This window comes from Diachasma alloeum, unplaced genomic scaffold (genome assembly GCF_001412515.2).
Source record: "Diachasma alloeum isolate Michigan unplaced genomic scaffold, Dall2.0 Dall_scaffold_00210, whole genome shotgun sequence".
NCBI lineage: Eukaryota > Metazoa > Arthropoda > Insecta > Hymenoptera > Braconidae > Diachasma > Diachasma alloeum.
The window spans coordinates 2464260-2485617 of record NW_021680375.1 but is presented as its reverse complement, the minus strand read 5'-3'; the positions used below and the strand labels follow the sequence as shown (position 1 = coordinate 2485617).

The 21358-nt window shown below is 36.6% G+C and overlaps 1 protein-coding gene across 2 annotated transcripts; it reads left to right on the top strand.

The window, feature by feature from the left end:
* Nucleotides 1-12016: 12016 nt before the first annotated feature.
* Nucleotides 12017-20966, top strand: LOC107036655 (superoxide dismutase [Cu-Zn]). Of its 2 annotated transcripts, none has more exons than XM_015254762.2 (5): nucleotides 12017-12093; nucleotides 15633-15699; nucleotides 17012-17224; nucleotides 17320-17570; nucleotides 20524-20966. In XM_015254762.2, exons 2-5 carry the CDS (start codon nucleotides 15649-15651, stop codon nucleotides 20627-20629), a joined length of 621 nt encoding a protein of 206 aa, XP_015110248.1. In that variant the 5' UTR covers nucleotides 12017-12093; nucleotides 15633-15648; the 3' UTR covers nucleotides 20630-20966. The 2 variants fall into 2 exon arrangements, with proteins under 2 accessions (XP_015110248.1, XP_015110247.1); XM_015254761.2 differs by lacking the exon at nucleotides 12017-12093 and adding an exon at nucleotides 13199-13274.
* The last annotated feature ends 392 nt before the right edge of the window (nucleotides 20967-21358 follow it).

Here is a 21358-nt window from a genome sequence, read left to right as displayed (position 1 = left end):
AGTTAGAATTCGGATGATAGTTTTTGATCACTTTTGTGTCTCTCTATATAATAAAAAAGTAGGTTTCGTCTAACGCGGAAGAATTTTCAGTGGTCAGAAAGGTCAGGGGGGCAATGTCGGCCCGAGGTCGGGCCAATATAGGCCCGAGGTCGGGCCAATGTTGAGTCACGGTCGGGTCAAGGTCGACCTTGGGAAATTCTTATTGGATCGAGTCAAGGTCGAAATTTTCCTGGGACGCTGGGGGGGGGGTGTCCATATGTGGGGACCCTCCTCCGTATGTGCCTTACAGAGAAAAAGAAACATTAGCTCCTTCAGAAAAATGAAATAAATAATGGGATTATAAGAAGCAAGCTCTTTACCCAAGCAGTCGCACCAGAGAGTTGGGGGGAGCGAGCGAAGCGAGCGGGGGGGCTAGCCCCCCCACCCGAGGTTAGCGAGCAAAGCGAGCAGGGGGCAAAGCCCCCTAGTATGGAAAAATTTTCAGCCTTTTGTTAATGGTTTGAGGTGTGGTATCAATCATTTTGAAACTATTTTGTCACTCATATTGAGAAATATCAGTAAGGGAAGTGGAGGTACATAGCTAGCTCATTTCACAACAGCACACAGAAAATGGCAATTTGGATAATTTTGGGGATATCAACCACTGTGAGGTTTTATAATTCATTTTTGCGTCTTTACACAGCAAAAACGAATGTCTGAATTTCATACACCTTTTGTAGACATTTTTTAGACACTAAAAAAAGTCTGAATAAAATGAATATATGTCTGAAACATCTTAATTCATGTTTAAAATTTAGACAAATTTTCATTTTATTAAGACGCTTTTTAGTGTCTGAAAAAGGTTTATAAAAGGTGTGTGAAATTCAGACATTCGTTTCTGCTGTGTACGGGCATATCAACCACATGATTCCGACTGAAGATGAAAGGAGGAATACCATTCTTTCCTCGATTGATAATAAATTCGTCGATCAATTTGAACCAACTGACAGGAACTCCAAAACTCCGGTCAAGTGATCAGGTACTACTGCTGATTAGAAATTGTGTCATTCACCTTGAATGAATTTGTAGGGATCTCACTCTTGCTATAAGCATAAAAGAAAATGCAAAACCACCCAAAAAAATACATTTTTTGTAAAAATTCGAAAAGTGGAAATTATATTAAAGAATGTTTCAAACGAAAAACGGAGAAAATAAAATTGTGCACAAGAAACGTCTGAAGGGTTTTGGCTTTATACCAGATAGTTCGGCCGATACTCGCGGAGAAAGATCACAGGCACGGCGAAAAAAGTTTCCGGTTTTCAGTGACAATCTCTCAATTTCAGTACTCTTTATGGTACTAAAATTCAATGAAGTTTCTCTGAAAATCGGAGGAAAATCATTGTTTTCAGTCATTTTTATTAAAATCCAATGCCCATGATACTTAAGGGTGCCAAGTGAATTTGAAAAAAGATTTTTTAAAAATTTTTTCTTTCCCTCCATCATTGGAGAAATATGTATCCATCCATCCGACGAAATTTCAGACGCGCAACCGGAACTAGACATCGAGAAAATAAATGCGGAAAATCCTCTATTTCGCGTGACGAACCTCGAGAAAGCATGGGATCAAATGGGTACGGCGGGTTAAAATATCTCTCTTATTTACCCCGGTACCCCATTGTTTTTTATCGCCATCACATTGAACACATCATTCCCTATATCTTCAAATTTTTTCAAATTTTTCTTGAGTTCCTAGGGGGTTGAAGCGTTCAATTTAATCAAAACTCCATAAGAGGCCGTGTATAAGACTGATTTTGTTTATTTAATTTCTCGATATCCATAAGTTCTAAAATTTTAAAATTGTCACCGATGTTCACCATCTGTCTAATATTATTAATTTAAAAAATTATAACTTTGTTAGTGAATGTCAATTTTCAAAGTCATTGCCAAATTCACTTGGCACCCTTAAAATCAACGCACATTAATCTCTTATTTCCAGGCACTTTGTTCTGAAATTTCGTACTTCTGGTTCTTAAAAGAATAATCGTTGGGTAGTTAAATCAAACAGATTTCTTTGATTCCTCAAATTATCTTCATTAATCAAGGTGCGCCATCACAAACTAGTCCCCTGACCCCCACCCTCCCAACCCGTCAATAATCGTCACAAATTACAGAACCCCCTCTTCTTTTTAATCGCGTGTCGTAATATTTTTTTCATTTTTGGAGTTATGAAAAAAAGCTGCGCTAGCAATAACAACAATTCTCCTCAATATCATATTCCTTGCGATTTTTACGGATAAGACATTCCGTGGAAAACCATACTACTGCCTCGTGCATATATTTTCGATTACTCTGAAACTTCGTCATAAGTATGTACTGCTAAAAAAATGTAGTCCTGATTTTTGCTTCCGAATGAAAGCCTTGTAATCATAATTTTTTTCAATTTTCTAAATTTCGGTGGAAATGCCTAGAAATATCATGACACGTGAAGAAATGATGTTTTTAAAAAATGTCCGTATGTGTGTGCACATTTATGTCCGGTTGTCCAGACCTCCCTATAACTCGAGAACGATGAAAGCAAAGATGCTGAAATTCTGGCTGCTAATTGGTACTACTGATAGTCAAATCTGTGCTAAATTTTAGCTCGATCGGTTGAGCGGTTCCTGAGATATAGAAATTCCTCAAAAATCGTTTTTTGCCGATATCGCCTTAACCATGCGACGGATTCCAATTTTTTTTTCAAAATACTCGTCATGATGATACTTATTTAATTGGATCAAAAAAAGACCATTCTACCCCGAGCAATGTAGTTTTATTCTCGTTTTTTCATTTTTTCACTGAAATTGCTTGTATGCATGATAACTTGAAAAATAATTGAGATAGAAACTTAAAACTTAGTATGATTTTAGGTCTTATGATAACAAAGTTTAGGATTGTAGATGAACGGAATCGGACCATTAGTTTCGGAGATATTCAACTTTGTATGTGAAACTCTTGCTCAATATCTCAAAAACTACTGGTCCGATTTCATTTTTTTTTCAAAATGTCCGTCTTGATGTCACCTATCTAGATCTAACAAAATGTGTGTACCATCCCATTAAAAAGTTTAGAGATATTTACGTTTTTCTATTTTTTTGGATGGAATTCACTTTTGCGCATTATGACATGGGTAAAACTCAGGGAAACCTTTTGAAACTTTGGCTTATAGTTAGGATTGTCAAGAAACATTCCTATATAAAATTTTAGATCGATATATTTGATAGTGCTTGAGATGAAACAATTCACCCAAAATTCTTGAGAAAAAAAAATTTTTTGTCATGAAATATGAGTGAAATTGACCTTAATATTTAAAAAAATGGTAATCCTTATGCCTTCATTTTTTGAAAACACATTGGGATCCATTCGGAAGCCTACTAACAATGAAATTGGTAGAACTAAAAATAGGAGAAAAAAAATACGTGGAGAGTAGCAGTCATATGTAATCTTTCAAATGGCTTCTGTCGCGCTATTTGTTTCATTTATCGTATTTTTTTTGCGTTTAAACGATAGGGGTCTCAAGTTGTAGGGGAGGGTAGGGCAAAACGAACCTGGCGGGCAAAACGGACCGCAGGGCAAACCGGAGCACTGACAGAAAATCAATAATTTTTGTTTTTGCGTCCGGATAGAGCAAATTCGAACTCATTTGTGATTTGAGTAGATTATCAAATGTGATCAAATTGCGGTGCAACGACACTTGTTGTCTATAAAACACCTGTGATTGTTACGATCCAAGAAACTCACTTTTATTTCAACACATTCAGTGTTCTTGATTTGAAGGAAAGGAAAAAAACAAAAATTACCAATTTTCTGTCAGTCGTCCGTTTTGTCCTAGGGGTCCATTTTGTCCTCCCCGTCCGTTTTGCCCTACCCTCCCCTATGCTTGTTTTTTAGCTTTTTCGGAGTTAGTATAAAAGCCGTACATCATATTCAATTTTTGAGCTCCTTTTCCAATGTTATTTTTTCAAATTATACGTTTATTTCGAGGTGTTTCCTTGTGATCATCACTCCACTTAATGACCACGCACCCTGAGGAAAAAAATTATTTTTGCCAAATATTCATTTACTTGAAAAAAGCATTTATTTTTTCAAAATCGTATCTCCAATTGAGTCATTCCAAGGCGAGCCTGATTCGGTTTCAATTGTGCTCAATCATGTTGCTCTAGAGGATAACACATGACTTTGGCAACACATCATGTTGCACATGACTTTGGGTGAAATCCTTCAATGATTATGCATTTCTCCCAAATTGCTCTAGGGTGAAAAGGATTCACTTCTCACACTTCTCCATTCATCAGAAAGTAAAAGACAAACTTTCCTTTGCAGGTGTGTAGAAAAATAGCGAGTGCACCTCCCCTCGGACGAGGAAAACATGACTTTCCGCACTTGGTGTACAATATACTAGTATACCATTTACCATCAGAAATTCTGTAACTCCTCAGCGCATTTTTTGACACCAGAAAATTGAATTAAAGAATATTCCATATGGAAAAATTGAAAGATTTCGGAGTTTTTGGATAAGGATTCTATTGGGATTTTTCCAAAAGAAATTCTGATGGCATAAATCATTCAAGTTTTTCCCACTGAATTATTTCTTGTCTCCTCTTGAAGAATGGGAGAAAAAAAATGATCAGTAAAACCGAAGACTTCCTTCTGTAACAGAAATCATACCAAGTTTCAAGTTTCTATCTCAATTATTTTTCAAGTTATCATGCATACAAGCAATTTCAGTGGAAAAAATGAAAAAACGAGAATAAAACTACATTGCTCGGGGTAGAATGGTCTTTTTTCGATCCAATTAAATAGGTATCATCCAGGGATGCGAAATTACGTCACGTTTTGAAATCTGTCTCGTCACAAAAATATGACGTTCATGTGACCGTCATGTGACGTCACGTTTTTTCATGTCATAATTTGGGTCACACTGTCGACTCACATATGATAATCAACTAGTTAGATGTAATGTGACCCTCATAAATTTTTCTGTTACAAAATCTTGTCACAAATTTTCAAATAGCACCGGTTTTTCGGTGCAAGGGTTTACTTGCTAACGCGCCCATCGCTTGAAGGCCTTCAGGGAGAGAATGTTGAATGTGGAATAAATTTTTCAGTTTAAAATTTCCGTAGAATAGGGTGACCAGGCCAATTGCTGGACGGTTAAAGGAAATTCGAGTTTCGTGGTAGGTTCTAAAATAGAAGAATCACCTAATGGGGATATGATGGCTTCCATACCTTCAAGAATGTTTTAATTAGCAGAAAAAAATTGTTTAAAGTAAAAATAACAAAACAAAGAATAATTAAATTGAGAAATAGTTGAATGTAGCCGAAACCCCCAATTTCTGAACGACTGGGTCATATTTTTTTTTATTTATTAAATGTTGATCAATAGAAGAAAATAATGAGAGGTGAAATAATTAATACTATTTTCATTTTATTTGTGGGATATTCAATGCAAGTTGAAATCGTTCAGAAACTAACCCCCGTCCAGAAATTAACCTGTTTACCCTATCCGGATTCATAATTGTGTGTAGGGTAAGCCACCCAATAGATGGACACTGCCCTATAGATGGACGAACTACTTTTGGATAGGAAATTACGCAAAAAAATACTGAAATGTGAATTGTTGCTTTGAATTTTCACTAATTGTTGTGATTCTTAACCCCTGAGTGACGATTTTTTTTCGATCAATGTTTTTTTTCAATTGCTAAAAAAACAAACGTCATCTACTGGGCGGTTTTCTTAGGCGTCCATCTACTGGGCAGTTTACCCTAATTTTCAAATGAATATCATGTCAAAAATTGTGATGAAAAATTGGTGCGAAATCATTTATTTTATTCATTGATTTCAACTGTTCCCAGTGAGAAAAATCACACTTAGTTAATAAACTCGCCACTGATTTTTCTTTTTTAAACTGAAATGTGACTGATACGCATGTTGACGCTTTGTGATTGTCCGTCCATGGAGGTAATCATGGGGAATTTTCGAATTTCGAACTAGTTGCTTCCACCTGGGATGCCACTACTTAGATGGGATATGACGGTCACGGGGTAAAGCAGTCATGTTTGTGTCATGTGATAATAAATTGTCATAGTTGGCCGTGTCACATGACCGTCACTGACGTGTCATATGACCGATCAGTATCATGTAATTTTTTCGCATCCCTGTTTCTGTAAAAGGTCTGGTAAGAAAATTGCTAAGCAACACATGCATAGTTACCTGGCACTTTTGTTATCAGACTTTTTATTAAATGACGTCTCCGACGCTACTGATAAGTCATGCCTAAGTAATTAGGTTCGAAAAAATCCAATAGCGAATAAATTTCAAAGGAAAATCGAAACCTATAGAGTTTCTTCTGTTCAATGTTGAAAAAAAAGATTCTCGTTGACGAATCCTCCCTATGATAAATCCAATATATAATCCCATCCATGATCTTTTTGCTTCATTTCCAATTTTTTTTTCTCAAACCATAATAAATCATAATGAATCTATTTTGACATCACTCGAAAGGTCATTATGTCGCCATCAAGTGTATATATGATTCCAGCATACTTAATAAATACAGAGGGACACTTTTCAAACAAAAAGAGGAACATTCAGGCCTCAAAGCCGATATTCTCAGTAATGTCAATATTGAGGATGTGGTTTTCACATTAACAGCAGGAAAATCCGGCACATCACCGCCATAAGAAGGAGGAATATCATGACTCTCTTCACCATTCCAAATATTTACTCAGTGTTACCTCATAGAACATTGATCTAGGAGTCATGAAACGTAGAGATAGGAAGTTTTCTTCCTTGATTAGATCATTACAGTAATTTCTCTATGAATTATTCCTCTATGAATTAGAATTGGAAATATTGACTCAACTGAGAACAGCGAAAAATACTCAAAATTAATATGCGATCACGTAATAAATGCGCAACTTCCAATTTTTAGTTTCAAACAACCAGAAAAATGTTGTTGTTTGATAAAAAAAAATCTTTATTAAAATTTTTCTACTTCCTTCAAGAAAAAAGATTTACTTAAATTAAACAAACAATTCATTAAGTTCAAATAAACAGTTTTCTTATTTTAAGAAAATCACATTTTCATGTCTTTTGTGGAAGAATTTTGAAAGTGTATTTCAACAATATTCGTGGGCTATGTGGAAAAAGGTCGTAAGAACCTAATCCAGGAAAAATGAAATGTGGATGGATTGAGCTCTTTAGAATCATTTTAATCTAATTTTTTATTACACTTTTCACTGCAGTATATACGACCTTTTTTCACCATCGTCTCCCTGATCGTGAAACCATAGAACGGAAATTTCTTCCCCCCCTCCCCTTCAATACCTTACGTGATGTATGTACAGCCCCTAAAAATTATTGCATGTTTTTCGTTCAATCTTTTTCGATTTTATTACCAACTCAAAGCGATAATAAATTTTTAGTATCAGATAAATATTTATTTAGTTCAAAGAAAAAATTTATTTGGATCAAATAAAGATTTGTTAATAGTAAAAAACATTTATTCAATATAAACAAAACTTTAAATAAAATTCTTTATTCAAGTTTTTTTTAAAATTATTTAGTACTATTGAAATAAACTTATTTACTTGATTCAAATAAACTTTATTTGAATCAAATAAATCATTTTTCTGTGTATTCCGTATTTTTTGTATTTATCACTTCAACCACTTTTTGCCTTGACCTTCAAACGCTGATGGTTACTGACCGTATCCATCGTCTCCTTAACAAATTCAACTGAATTTCATTTTTCTGTTCTACCAATAAGTGACATCTTTTCATGTCCAATCCAGACACGTTATTAAATGAGATAAAAGCCGTTCCGTGCACCTATTGCAACAGAGACTGGGTGACAACGTGAGTCATTCAGTTCATTCGCATCACTCGAAACGTAATTCGTGCTCCCACTTGTACTATTCCACGCTGAGCGAATGTTGGAGGCTTTTGATTGACAGAAATTATATCAGAAAACGTGCGATTATTCAACCAGAATATTCATTAGGCGGAGAATAGTAAATCCTTTTTTTTTCTGAGTCATCTATTTTTGAACTGATATATTTTTTGCCGTGATTTTTCCATATCAGGAATAAGGAAATAAACTCAAGGTCTTCTTACACGACGTAATTGCTACGTTTTATTGTCTAATCTAATTGTACGTGACCACTTGTAGCTCTCCACTCGGAATCAGTTAGTAATGCACAATCTGGAAAGATTCGATGAAATATATTTTTCAATGGAATCTCTAATCTATGATGAGCGGATGCATATCGATTATTTGTTAGTCTAATCGGGAATGAATATGTATAACCAGATGAGTAAGTTGTTTTTTCTTCCGTAAATTTATTTGGAATCAGGATTTTCTTACAGTGGAAAAAAATCCATCTCATTTTAGCATTCATTACCGGAATCATCAATTACCGGTAATTGTTCATCTGCGAAGCGAAATTGTGATAAGATTGATGAAAAAATTATTTTATAGCGTCAATGCAAAAAACGCAGAATCGGTTAACTGTGGCTGCTGAACACGGCATTGATTAAAATTGGTGGTTAAGCCTCGAGATATTTGCTATCATCAACAAACAGTTGCAGAAATAACACAATGCAGATTGCTTTTAGCGAATACAACCAAGAAGAAAAACGGGAGAATATCGTAAGGAGGTGCAGTTTCTATTTCGGTTCTTGTTTCTTCGAAGGAAGTTCTGCAGACGTTTTAACTTAAGAGTATGGTAATACCTACGTTAGTCCAAATAGGACATGCGGTATGAAGTCAAAAATTAAAGCGCAAAATGGGAAATATCGTTAATTCAAGTTTTTTTCAGGAAAAAAATTTTTAGATTATTCATATTGAGAATAATCCCGTTTCGCCTCCTACCTCGTCCAATCATTTCCTATGACGCCACAAAGATGTGGAACGCTATATAAATTCCCGTCTTTAATGTAAAAATGTGGAACACTTCAAGATTTTGCGTTCCACCTTTAAACCGAATCCCTCCGAAAACCCACGTTTACCGTACCCCGCGGTCTATCAGACCGCTACTCCGTCTGGATCGCATTTCCAGTTTGTTTGTGCCACTGAATCAATACTTTTTGTAAGTGAAGGTTCAAATGAGGGCTTAAACGGGGAACGGTCGAACAAAGAAAACTTAAACGATGGAAGGGTTAACCGGGGAAGGGTTGAACAGAAGAGGCAAAACATATGAGTATATTTTTTTTCTTCGCACATTAATGTTTGTCATGAACATTTTTTCATAGAAACCTCGCTGGTTAATCCTCGATTATCGAACTAACAAAGATATGGTATTCATTATGAATAATTGGCGCTAATTATTATTTTTTCCGTCCCGGCGGGCGCAAAGTTACATTACCCTCCCGCTTCGCGGGAGGGAACTCTGACTTTACGCCTACGCCGAGATGGAAAATCGCGTTCTACGTTCGCCTTCGGCTCGGCTGGTAATTGCACTGGCGGCTGAGGATCCTTTATTTTCCCTCCCTAGGTTAGAAATACACTATTATCAATTCCGTCAGGGAATAAATTAGAAGAAACATTGGTGGTTTCATGGTTTTATCGGGGCGAAAAAAAATCAAAAACGTTTGGTATTGATTGGAACCGATGAAATAGGAAGCCACTGGAAGTTTAAAATTTGTTTCTTACATTTATCAATAGTTATTGGGACCGCTAATTACCGATGGCGGCGCTCGTTTTCACCAATATAGACGATTTTAGGCTTCCCATATACACGCTAACACAAGCCCAAATTCGGTTGTATACTGTCTGTGTGCAGCCCAATATCCGCCATTCATAGGTGGCGTTTTGATATTTAGCGTTTCCAATACACTGTGAAAGTTTTGATAGCGGTCCCACAGACCGGGAGTTCGGTGTAAAGGTTAATAATAATAGTCATTCAGTTACCAGAATTTTAGTTGAAAAAGAGCCTGAAAACGATGAGGAAAATATTCTCTGATAAAAAAAGTTCCCTGTGCGGTAGAATCAGCGATAAAAATGACGGAATTCTTTCCGGTCCCGGATGTCTAATCTCACAATGCACATTTATAGGTCGAAATTTCTGCTTCGAATACTTTTAATGCTTGTTGTAAATTCCTAAGATTCTTTCTTCGTTTCAATCCTTATCCTTGACAACAGGCTCATAAAAAATTATCGAATGCAATGAAACACACTCGTTAAGGAGAGGTTTACCCCGGAAAAAAACTTTTGTTTTTCAAGAAAAAAATCAAATAAAAATTTCCTGCGTGATTTTTCATCAAGAATTTGATTTTGTCGGTCAAAATTCAAATTTTGTAAAATCCAAAAGTCGCCTTCACAAAAATCCCCAACGTATTTTTATAAAAATAGGGTTTTGAATATGATTACAAATTTTTGTTTCTTAATTATAAAAAATGTCGGAGAAGATACATTTTGCATTTTGCGATTTTTTTTCCATTAATATCTGAAGAAAAAAATTCTTGTCCAAATATTATGTATAAACTTTATTTATTAATGTTAACTCTATGTTTGGTGGTCCTTATACATGTCCTTATATATCTAGTCTCTCATTACTCTATAGTTGAGAGGGGTCCTCTCAGTAATCAACATTTCGCCAACGCCCTTCCTCTCTAAAATTCGGATAGGTAAATTTTTCTGTACTGTTTTCATTAATCTTCCGTTTTTTATGGAAATTCACTCATTGTAATTGATACTCATCAACAATTTCGAGAATATAATCGATTTATTGGAACTGACGACTTTTTTTGGTTGACCAATAAACATGCCGAAAAAAGGCTAGTTTAAAATTTTTCTCGAAAAATGAAAAAAAAAAATCCCGAGATGAGCCTCTCCTTAATTGGGAAACAAATATTATTCGTGTCATGTTAGAAAAAAATTAAAAACATACGTTTATATTTTCGTACTAGGGGGCTCCCTCCGCTCGTCAACCAACATATGATCCTCATAATAATTCTTATTCAGACCCTTGTGACCCTTAATCTGATCCCCGTGACTCTCATTTTGACCCTTCTCAACCTCAGTTTATGACCCCCATGACCCTTGTTTGGACACCTTCATCTAACCTTTGTGATCATTCATCTGACCCTTGTGAATCTCATTTGGATCCTCAATTTGACCCTCATTATAACCCTCGTGACTCTTATTTTGACTTTGGTGACCCTTAGTTTCTAACCCTTGGTTTTTGACCCCCATATCCCTTATTTGGATCCTTACTTTGGCCCTTCTGACCCTTATGTGGAGTCTAATTCTGACCCGTCATTTGACCATCGTGACCCTTATTCTGACCCACATGACAGTTATTCTGACAATTGTGGCTGTTATTTTGACCCTTCTGACCTTTATTCTGACCCTCACGACCCTTGTGACTTTCAATTTCGGAGCCTTAATGTCGAGTACCAAATATTTATCACCAGAAGTCAATTTGGATTTTTATAATATAGAGAAATTTACTCACTCCAAGTAGCATCGACAGAAAATGTAATGAATAATATTAATCGGGAAGAAAAATTTATGGATAATGCGTAATACTGTGTCAATGAACAATAAAATGTAAATTCATGTAAGACTGAATCAAATAATTGATAAATGATATAAACTCAAATATTGCGATACCACTAATGTGATACATCTAGAATTCTATTCTCCAACCCTCGACTACAATTTCATGTGAACATTCGTTTTCATTTTTCATTAGTCGTTGATAACAAGCCACGCTTCCAATTAGCAAAATTAGAACATCGCCTGACCCGCAAATGTTAAAAAAACAGCAGTAGACCTGATAGCTTCCTTTATGTATTACATATCGTCCTACCCACCTAAGGCTCCCATGCGGCTCTACCAACACACTCTAGTGAACCATGTGTACGTCTCATAATCGCTTTTAAATGTCTTGGAATTATCCAATGAAAAGAAAAAGAGAAAAAGCTGCAAAAGAGGTGGGGCGAGAATTTCACACAGGTACAGTTCTTCCTATGTTTATGTTACATCCATGAAGCCGAGGCCGTGGCATCTTTAGATTCAGCAAAGACCACTCAGTTACGTTCCAACACTCGCACAACTGTTGACACCGCCCGGTAAACTATATATTTTACTTTTATTTAATTTAATTTCATTCATCCCATGATTTGCATAGTTTCATCAACGCAATTCGTAACCTACACTCTGATCATTATAATCATTGTAAATCTCAGGGAAAAGACCAGAAGGTTTTGCAGATTTATTTCTCTTGATTAACTTTACGATTTTACGTTTTACTCCAGAATCCTTCAGTTGATCGTGATTTTTTTTATCGTCCTGGGCGTAAAAATAAATATATTCCACGTCCTTCAACTGATCGGACTCAATGAGATAGTTGAAAAAAATAGTTTATCATAATTTTATTTTCGTTTTCTAGATATTTTCTATAATCATAGTATTAACGATATCCACCAAGTTTTTCTGTGGTCCTGACATTTTCATATGGACAGTTAATATAATTAATTATTGTATATTAGTGCTATCATTAACCAATTCTTATTATTTCTGCACTTGACTATCATGAATAACTCTGCGATAACTTCCCCCACTTCATGACATAAAAACGCAGCCGAGTGTATAATTTCTCCGGTTAATTATGAGCACGAGTGACACAATCCATTCAGTATTCATCTGCCACAACTTTTTCTATTTGTTCTTCATATTGTTTCTCGTGTACTTAGCATTGCATGTCAACAAGGTAATTATTTGTTACTGAAATTCACTCCAACTGCTTGGGATACTCAGGCCTTTTTCTGCGTCACTAGGACTTTTACTTTATAATACCAACTCCAAGGTCAGAGGAAGATACGAAATTCAGAGTTGCGTATGTATGTGGAATCTCTATTTGAGCAAGTGCAATTTCGTTGCGCACTCAACGTTTACCATACGTCTTTGATTGGAGGGAGGGGTTGAGATGGATGAGTTTATTTCCATGCACATGGGTCTTGGAAAGTACTAGAGTCCTCTCTAAGGGAATTTAGTACATCTCCATGGATGATTGTTGCTCATCACGTGTCTCCTCCATGATCAATTTTGATTATTTAATTCGTTGGGGGTAGATCATTCTAGGCACAAAGTGTCCCGGCAATGGGGATTATGTTATAGTTAATGGTAAATAAAAGGGTTTGGAGGGGGGAATGGCGCGGGGTCGCCGGACTGCCTCCGGCAACCGAATATAAGCTGATCATTTTCGCTCCAGCATCCATAGCCAGTCTTGTACTCAGTGCCTGTCAAACCGGTAGGTTTCGTTTCACTTTCACAATTGTTTTTTTATTTGTCATCGGTGTCTGGTCCTCATTGACGTATTATGCGTTGCATTGCGGTAATAGTTGTTTAGGCATTGGTGTAATTTACGTCTTTTTCGAATCTGACGCTTTTAGGTGTATTTTATGGCCGGATTATTTATTATCTTTATGGGGAAAAAATTATTTTCAAGTGATAAATACTGACTTGCGGTAAAATTTCTAGGCTAGTATTACAAACTTGGAATTCAGTTGGGAAGAGATAACAGGGCGCAAGTCAATTACAACTTATTATCAGTTCTGGTGAGATGTTTCGGAATCTAGAAGGAATAAAGAATTTCCTGGAAAAACTCTTTTTCCAGATCGCATTACTTTCTGTCAATGAGATCTTTGCGGAAAATTTTCTAATTCCTTCGGATTCTACGACATCTTGCAAAAACTGATAGTGAGCGGGAAATTGTCATGTAAAAAAATTCATAAAAATTACGGACAAAGCATAATCATTATATAATAAATATTAATAAAATTCCACAAAAACGCGAAAACGTGAAATGGTGAAACGTAATTTTTAAAACTTTTGTGGAGAATATTTCTGAATTTTTTACGTGATTTACGCGGTGATTCTTCTAATGTTTTTGCCTTTATGTTGAACAGTCTTATCTCTTCGCTACCGCCAGGTATAAAAAAAATTAGTCGAAAAACCTAGTGAATTCGTTAGACAATTCTATTTAATTTCTATTAAAATTGCCATTAGTTTTTAGCCGATTCTATTGAAATGTTCAATAGAAAATATTTTATAGAGAAAGTCAATAAAATTTGATTTTCGTATACAACTTATTCCATTGAGATATTTTCTATAGAATTTCCTCGGCTCAAGTTTTTTTGGTGGATTTTCTTGACGAAAAGAAAAGAAAAATAGAATGAAAAAACTGAGAAAATTTAAGGGGTAGCAGATTGCCGCTAATTTTTCGAATTTTTGAACAAATTTCCTATCGAAAGTTATCAATATTTTTACAATTCGAAGCACATTAATCTACAGAAGGCGGTGATGAAGATCAATATCCTTTGGGTTCAAAAAACATTAATAATTTTGAGAAGGAAATGTTGTTTGAAAAGTTCGAGGAAATGGTGGCCTTCTCTTACCCTTGAAGCTAAGGAAATTCTATAGAAAATATCTCAATAAAATAAGTTGTGTAGAAAAATCGAATTCTATGGACTTTTTCTATAGAATATTTTATATTGAAAATTGTAATATAATCGGCCAAAACCAAATGCAAAGTTTAATAGAAATCTAATAGAATTATCTAGCGAATTCGCTGGGTTTTTCTACTAAATTTTTTCGTACGTAGCCCACGGAAATAATATAACTATTCTCGGGAATTAATCATTTTATCTTCTCTCACATTATCAATGAACTGGATTCATTTTTATTTGCGATTCTAAATGAAGAATTGACCACAGGAAGTAAAATCTAAAAAGATTGATTATAAGATTCTGGTTTTCCTCTAGCGACATTCCATAGATGAGGAAAATCAGAACGAAAGAATATTTCTTCGCATGAATATTAACTTCCACTTGATTTCAATCATGCCATTTCAAGGTCACACGGAATGACTCGAATTTTTCCTTTCGAAGAAAAAAAATATCCTTATTCTCGTTATCCCCTTCGTTTACCAAGTGTCAGTTGGGGTTGAAGGACATTGAATAATAAAATGCTCGAATAAAATTGTACCCTAGTCGGTCAGGTGTAAAGGACATTTCCAGAGGACAAATAGAATCGATAAAATGTCGACGAGGTCAATGCTCGCAAGATTCAAATGCGTAATAAAATTCTTCAATAATTCTCTTCACGTTTTTTTTTCTTTTCGTCAAAGCTACATCCCGCAATAGCTGAAAAATATAACACGCCTTCCATTTGCAAGTGATAAGCCATTCAAAACCATTCGGGAAGATAGACAGATAGATATGCGTTTTATTCCGTGAAAAAACGTCAAGCATTTGCGTGACTCATATCACGCCTATGGCTTCAATAGTCCGTGAGTATGCACAGAAAATTGCATGTCTTGCAAAAGTGAATTCACATTGTCAACACAAAATTTAATGAAAGCGAAGAACTCTCTCCAATTAGACCATTTAGAATTCATTAACAGACGATAATAAACTTGCAGTGAGACTACGAAACTCGATGATTACTCTCAGCATGAGTTGACCTCAACAAAATACACAATTCAATATCCACCAGACCCATAAACACGCAAAAGGAGTGATGATCGATTGTCCCTCACGCGAATTTTCTTTCATCCACGACAATAATAAATGTAACGATCTTATTGATCATCTGTTTTTTGTGACAGAAACTACATTACAAACATGAAAGTCGTTGCCCTCGTCTTGGTGATCGCCTCAGTCGCAGCCGCTCAGGTAAGTTGCTTATAGAGCTGCGGGATACCCCCGGTTTTCAACTGCGAGACCGAACACGCGCTACAGCGCGCTGTAATTGTAACACTCATAATTGAAAATCTCAAAATTAAATTAACTGTAAATTAAATTTGCCGCCTCAGACGACTGGAACCAATGAGGAATAAGCGTGACAGACTTGCGAGATATCGATAGTTATCGACTTTAAGTGTATGTTCTTTTTAGAATAGGACAGTAGACTCTCGCTAGTTGCTCATCGAAAGGGCTGTAGGGGCGCCCTTTCCAAGAAATGAGCAACTTTCCATCGGCCCCCACTCCGCAACCAATGCCGACCCAAGTTCTCAGAAAAATGAGCGGGAATGAATAGTTTTATTTTCGAATAAAATTATTTGGACCTCTGTGTTTACACACGGAGGACAAAAGAAAGTGATAAGGCGGCCGAGAGTGGGGCCAGCGTTCGAGTGTCCGAGAAGGGAATTAGGGGAAAACGAGCAACTAACGGGCGTGCAACTAGCGAGAGTCTACTGTATGTACCGACCAATCGCGAACTAGTGCGGCATTTTTTCTTTAATCGATTGAATATGATCAAGATTTTGATTGAATATGATCACTATTTTTTCAATATGGGGGGAGGGTCATTTTGGGAAACGACCCCTATGTACAGCGGCATCTATCGTAATTCTAGAAAATTCTAGACATTTCGAGATAATTAGAGAAGTTCCTTGAAATTTTGCAAAAATTCAAGGAGTTTCGATAATTCGAGGGAATTCAACGAGTTTCTACAAAATTCGAGAGAATTCAAGGAGTTTCTCGGAAATTTGAGAAAGAAGGAAAGAACGTGGACGTATCCACGTACAATTACAGCTGTATCGAAGGTACAGCCGTCTGCAATTTTTTCAATAAATTTAAAGGCCGGGAACCCTCTGCAATAAGACTATGGACTGTATTCCGCGAAATTCTCATTAACATTCAGTAATAATGACTCGATATATTTAAAAGAGATATGATATTTGAAATTTCTGCAAGAAAAAAATGTCACACAATACATTGTGACATTGGCAATAAATATTTAAGGATATCGAGAGATCGATTTCAATCTATTTTTATAATTGACTCAAACTTACATTTTTAACATCTCTGAATATTACGGACTTGAGTGAGAAAAAAAATAGACACTAGTAGGCGATTGGTCGGTCGGTCGGTCGATTTCCGAGCACTTCTGGGGGTGTCCCGTAGCTCTATTATTAAGAAACCAAAAAAGGCGTCCCAAAAAGGGAAGGATCTACTGACTTCTAATCATTTGCACTCTATTCAGGAAATTCATGCGGTGGTAAAGCTCCTGCCGCATAATTCATCATCAATAGCGACTGGAATGATCAAGTTCGTGCAGGCCAAGCCTAATGGACCTGTCACTGTGACTGGAAAAATCACTGGGTTGAAACCTGGTAAACATGGCTTCCACATTCATGAGAAGGGAGACCTCAGTAACAACTGCACAACATTTGGTGGACACTTCAATCCTGAGAATGTAAGTTGTTGCTCATTATTGCACAATCAAAGTCATTGACATCCTCATCTAATTCGTCTTACAGACCATTTGACTGTTTTGTTTTACTTTCACAGAAGACTCACGGAGCCCCAACAGACGCTATCAGACACGTTGGAGATCTGGGAAATATCGAAGCTAATGACCAAGGTGAAGCTAACGTCCACATCGTTGATAAAGTTATCTCCTTGAGTGGAGCTCACAGCATCATTGGACGTGGTGTCGTCGTTCACAGTGGCGTTGATGATTTGGGAAAGAATGAGGATGAAGGATCAAGAATCACTGGCAACGCTGGTGACCGTGTAGGATGCGGTGTTATCGGTATCATGTAGGTTGATGACAACCCCGACAAAATACCAAATGTCTCCCAAATTTTCCTTCCACTATTACCTTAATTATTAGCGGACGCTCTCTGTCCTATATCTCTTTATTCCTATCAAATGACAATAGTATTACTGCTGATGGAATTGTTTATGTGATATTAATTTTTTTGGAAATTGTTTTTTTTCGATCCTGTACAATTCCCTAAAACCTAAACGACGGCATTTATAATAGATTCAATCTGTCCAATAATGTTCTTGTTTTCACAAGTTTTCATCATTCATAGTAATGACTCACTGTACGCTTATAAGAATTATTTTTATTAAAGCTGAAAATAAATTGTGCTAGCAGCTTAGGAGGATTTTATTTGTTGCTATGTTGCTTTAAGGGTATCATGTATGTTCTTGAAAAATGACATCTTTCAATGTTCACTAAAAAAGTTAGTTTTTTTTCATTAATAGTATCAGATACATGGTGCAGATTTAAAAATTTTAGAGCTTATGGGTATCGAGAAATAAAATAAACAAAATAAGTCGTATACACGGGTTCTTATGGAGTTATGATTAAATTGCACATTTCACCTCCTAAAGGGTAAAAAAATTTGAAAAAATTTGGAGATATGAGGAATGATTCGCTTAATGTGATAGTGGCCGAAAACAATGGGGTACCGGAGTGAATAAGAAATATTTCACCCCCTGGCACTCATTTAACCCTCCATTACTCACGCTCGGTCGCCAGTCTTCATCCGTCGCACGGCTAGCGCAGCGCCGTTGGGTTAAGGTTGTTGTCCTGAGAAAATCATACTCGAAATTTTTCACGCTTTGGGCTGATATCCTGCTAAACGAAGAACCCGGGTTAAACGAAAAACTTTTGCTTATGTACAGTTCGACTCGGCTCATGCATACATGAATGTACTATACGTGAATATGTGCGCATGCAGCTAACGCCAAATGGCGTCGATTGTGGCAACCACGCACAGTGTGTCTCTCTGTTCGTGTGACTCCTAACCTGGCAGAAATCGTGGTTTGTTTTATTGAGTATGTTGCCACCTCTCGCGTACTCACCTCACTTGTCTCGCCCATTGGGGAAAAAAACTAATTTTCTGTAATGATTTTTCGAAAAAGAAATGGTCAATCAATTAAATTTTTTTTCGGTAGATTGATTGACACTATTTCTACACTGTTTTTTTCAATTAAAAATGTCGAGTTGTTTTTTGTAATTGAAAACGGTGAAACTACATTTAACAATGTGGAAAATTTTAAAAAATGTATCTCAAGTTTGAGATGGTTAATTGCAATTATAGTGGGCTTATTTTACAGCTAATTCTTAGAGTTATCTATGATAAACTTAAAAATAAATGTCGAAAATAGAAGTTACACGACGACAACCTTAAACCGAGCGCGCTGTTGCCACCTTGGCGCTTACTGCTATGCGCGCATTTCAAGTGTGACAGCGAATGTAGCAACACTGTCGCTCGAGGGGTCGACAGGGATTCACTTGCACCGAGCGGTGCGGCGCCGCATTTCTGTCCGTCCGACGTTTCTTTTCTTTCTTTAAGCTAAACAAATTTCGGGAGAAAAAAATGGGCAACGTCAACGCTTCGTAAAAGAATTGAACTAGAATCTCTAATTTTTTCAGAATTTTTAAGCGTAGAGAAATACGCTAAAACATTAAAAAACGAAAACGGGCGGCGCGGCGGTCATTGAGCGAGTGATCGAGGGTTAATCCCATGCTGCCTCGAGGTTCAGGGCGCGGCACAGACCATTTTTCGTATTGATTTTCTCGATATCTAGTTCCGGTTGCTGGTTTGAAATTTTGTCAGATGAGGTAATACATTTTTTTCTACTAGTGAAGGGAAAGCAATTTTTTCGCTTTGGCCGGCGCAAAGTATAGGGGGAAAATCTGACTGTGCCTCTACGCCCAGGCCAAAAACAAGGTTTACGTCACTTGGCCCGAAAAACCGCAATTCTAATCCCGATTTTCAGGTTTGCCAACATAAAATTTCGTTCGCCACTCGGCCAAAAACTTTTTTCTGACTCATGTGATCGTAGTCGTCACCTTCGACGCGTCACATTCGTCAGGTAGTAAATTCAGATACGAGCGCGTAAAAGTGCTCTTTGAGCCGTGGGAGGTGTGCAGCGCTCGCCGGAGGTCACACTAGTGTGAAACTCTATTTTTCATCATAATATGCGGCACGTAAAATTTTATGCACGATCCGCGTGCGCCAAATCTCACTTTACGCACAAGTGATGAAAACATACTTTTCGGGCCTTGTGATGAAAATTACTGTCTAATCACGGGAGGTAAACTAAAGGACCCTTAACCACGTTCTTACCACTTTCGCCTTTAGCTCGGGTGGTAATTCCCGTACTTTTCAGGCACTTTTTAAAACGGTTCAGTGTGCCTAAAGCGGTTGTTTTCCGCATGACGTGCGTAAAGTGAATTCTCGTACGTGAATTATTATGCGTAAAGTCAAAGAACGTGCGCACTCGAATTTCACTTTACGCACGCTCTTGAATTTTACGCATTCGTGCACAAAAACAATCACTTTACCGCCACTAGCTTTACAAACAGTGACCTCGGCAGGTACCACAAAAAATAGGATGTGTTACACGTGCGGGCGAAAAAGTGGATTCTTATGCACTAGCAACACAATATACTATTATTATCACACACGTTTGGCACCTTGTAATGTAAAGCTGCAGATTGACATTGAATAAACTATTTTTCTATGTAAAGGGCTTATGGCGTTCTAGACTATACTATTTATCATTTCCGATACTTTATGACTTGGTTACCATTGAGATATATAAGTATATATATCTTGATATTTCTGGATTGCATATTGTCATGTAGGAGATTTGGTAGCTGCGTGTGTTTTGGGATTAGTCCTTTTTGTTGTACCACCATTGTTTTCTATCCTGAACAGCTTTCGATCTATTGTCGATTTCTGCTCGCAGGTCACCAACGGGAAAACTGCCAGGCTCATCAGCTGCATCCATTTCTCATGCCATGGGCATGCTTCTAATGCCGGTAGTCGTTTACATTTTTGGTCGACAAGGCTGAATGAATCCTCTCATCTCAGACACATATCATCGTCATCAAGTGCATAGGCAAGATCCAAAGAAGATTAATTACTTAAGTTATGGATTTTTTGAACTTTCAGTATTTATAATAATCAACTTTGTCAATTTTTTGTAATTATTTAAATGTCTCAAGGGACACTAGTAATTTTATAAATGTATATGACTGCTTGTCACGGTGACTCTATGGTACTTAGTAATTGTACATATCTTACTATTCGTTTCGATCTTACTATGTGGAAATATTTTGAGTTTGTAGGGAATTATATTTTGGCGACTAAATAGTCTGTGAAAAATAAAGAGAAGGGAATAGTTCTAAATCATCCTTGTAACCTTTTTGTCTCATTTGTGTAAACTCTGTATAGCTTTTTACATGGGTCAAATAATCATAAATGTAATTTTCATTCTTCACAATGAAATATAGAATGAGCACTATTGGAAATTGAATTATCTGCTTTACAATCATCTGTTGAAAACACGGTATCATTTAATATTTTCCACTCAACGACCATCTGCCTATCACGGTAGAAACTCGGAAGGATTACCGTAAATGGGTGTACGTTGGGCGCGGTTGGGGTGGGTTGGATGGCTTTTAGCACGTTTTGTGTGTGTGGGGCCAATTTTTTCCTGTTCTATTTTTTCCACCTACAGATTTTTTGGCGCCGTAGTCTTGGCGCCAAATATTTGGCGTCTGCTTTTTTGGCCCTTATAG

Excerpts from the sequence above, each read along its gene's own strand:
- LOC107036655 (XM_015254762.2), top strand. The coding sequence starts at position 15,649 with ATGAAAGTCGTTGCCCTCGTCTTGGTGATCGCCTCAGTCGCAGCCGCT. Across the intron at positions 17,225-17,319 it reads GACACTTCAATCCTGAGAAT|AAGACTCACGGAGCCCCAAC; the intron begins GTAAGTTGTTGC and ends TTACTTTCACAG. Across the intron at positions 17,571-20,523 it reads TGCGGTGTTATCGGTATCAT|GTCACCAACGGGAAAACTGC; the intron begins GTAGGTTGATGA and ends TTCTGCTCGCAG.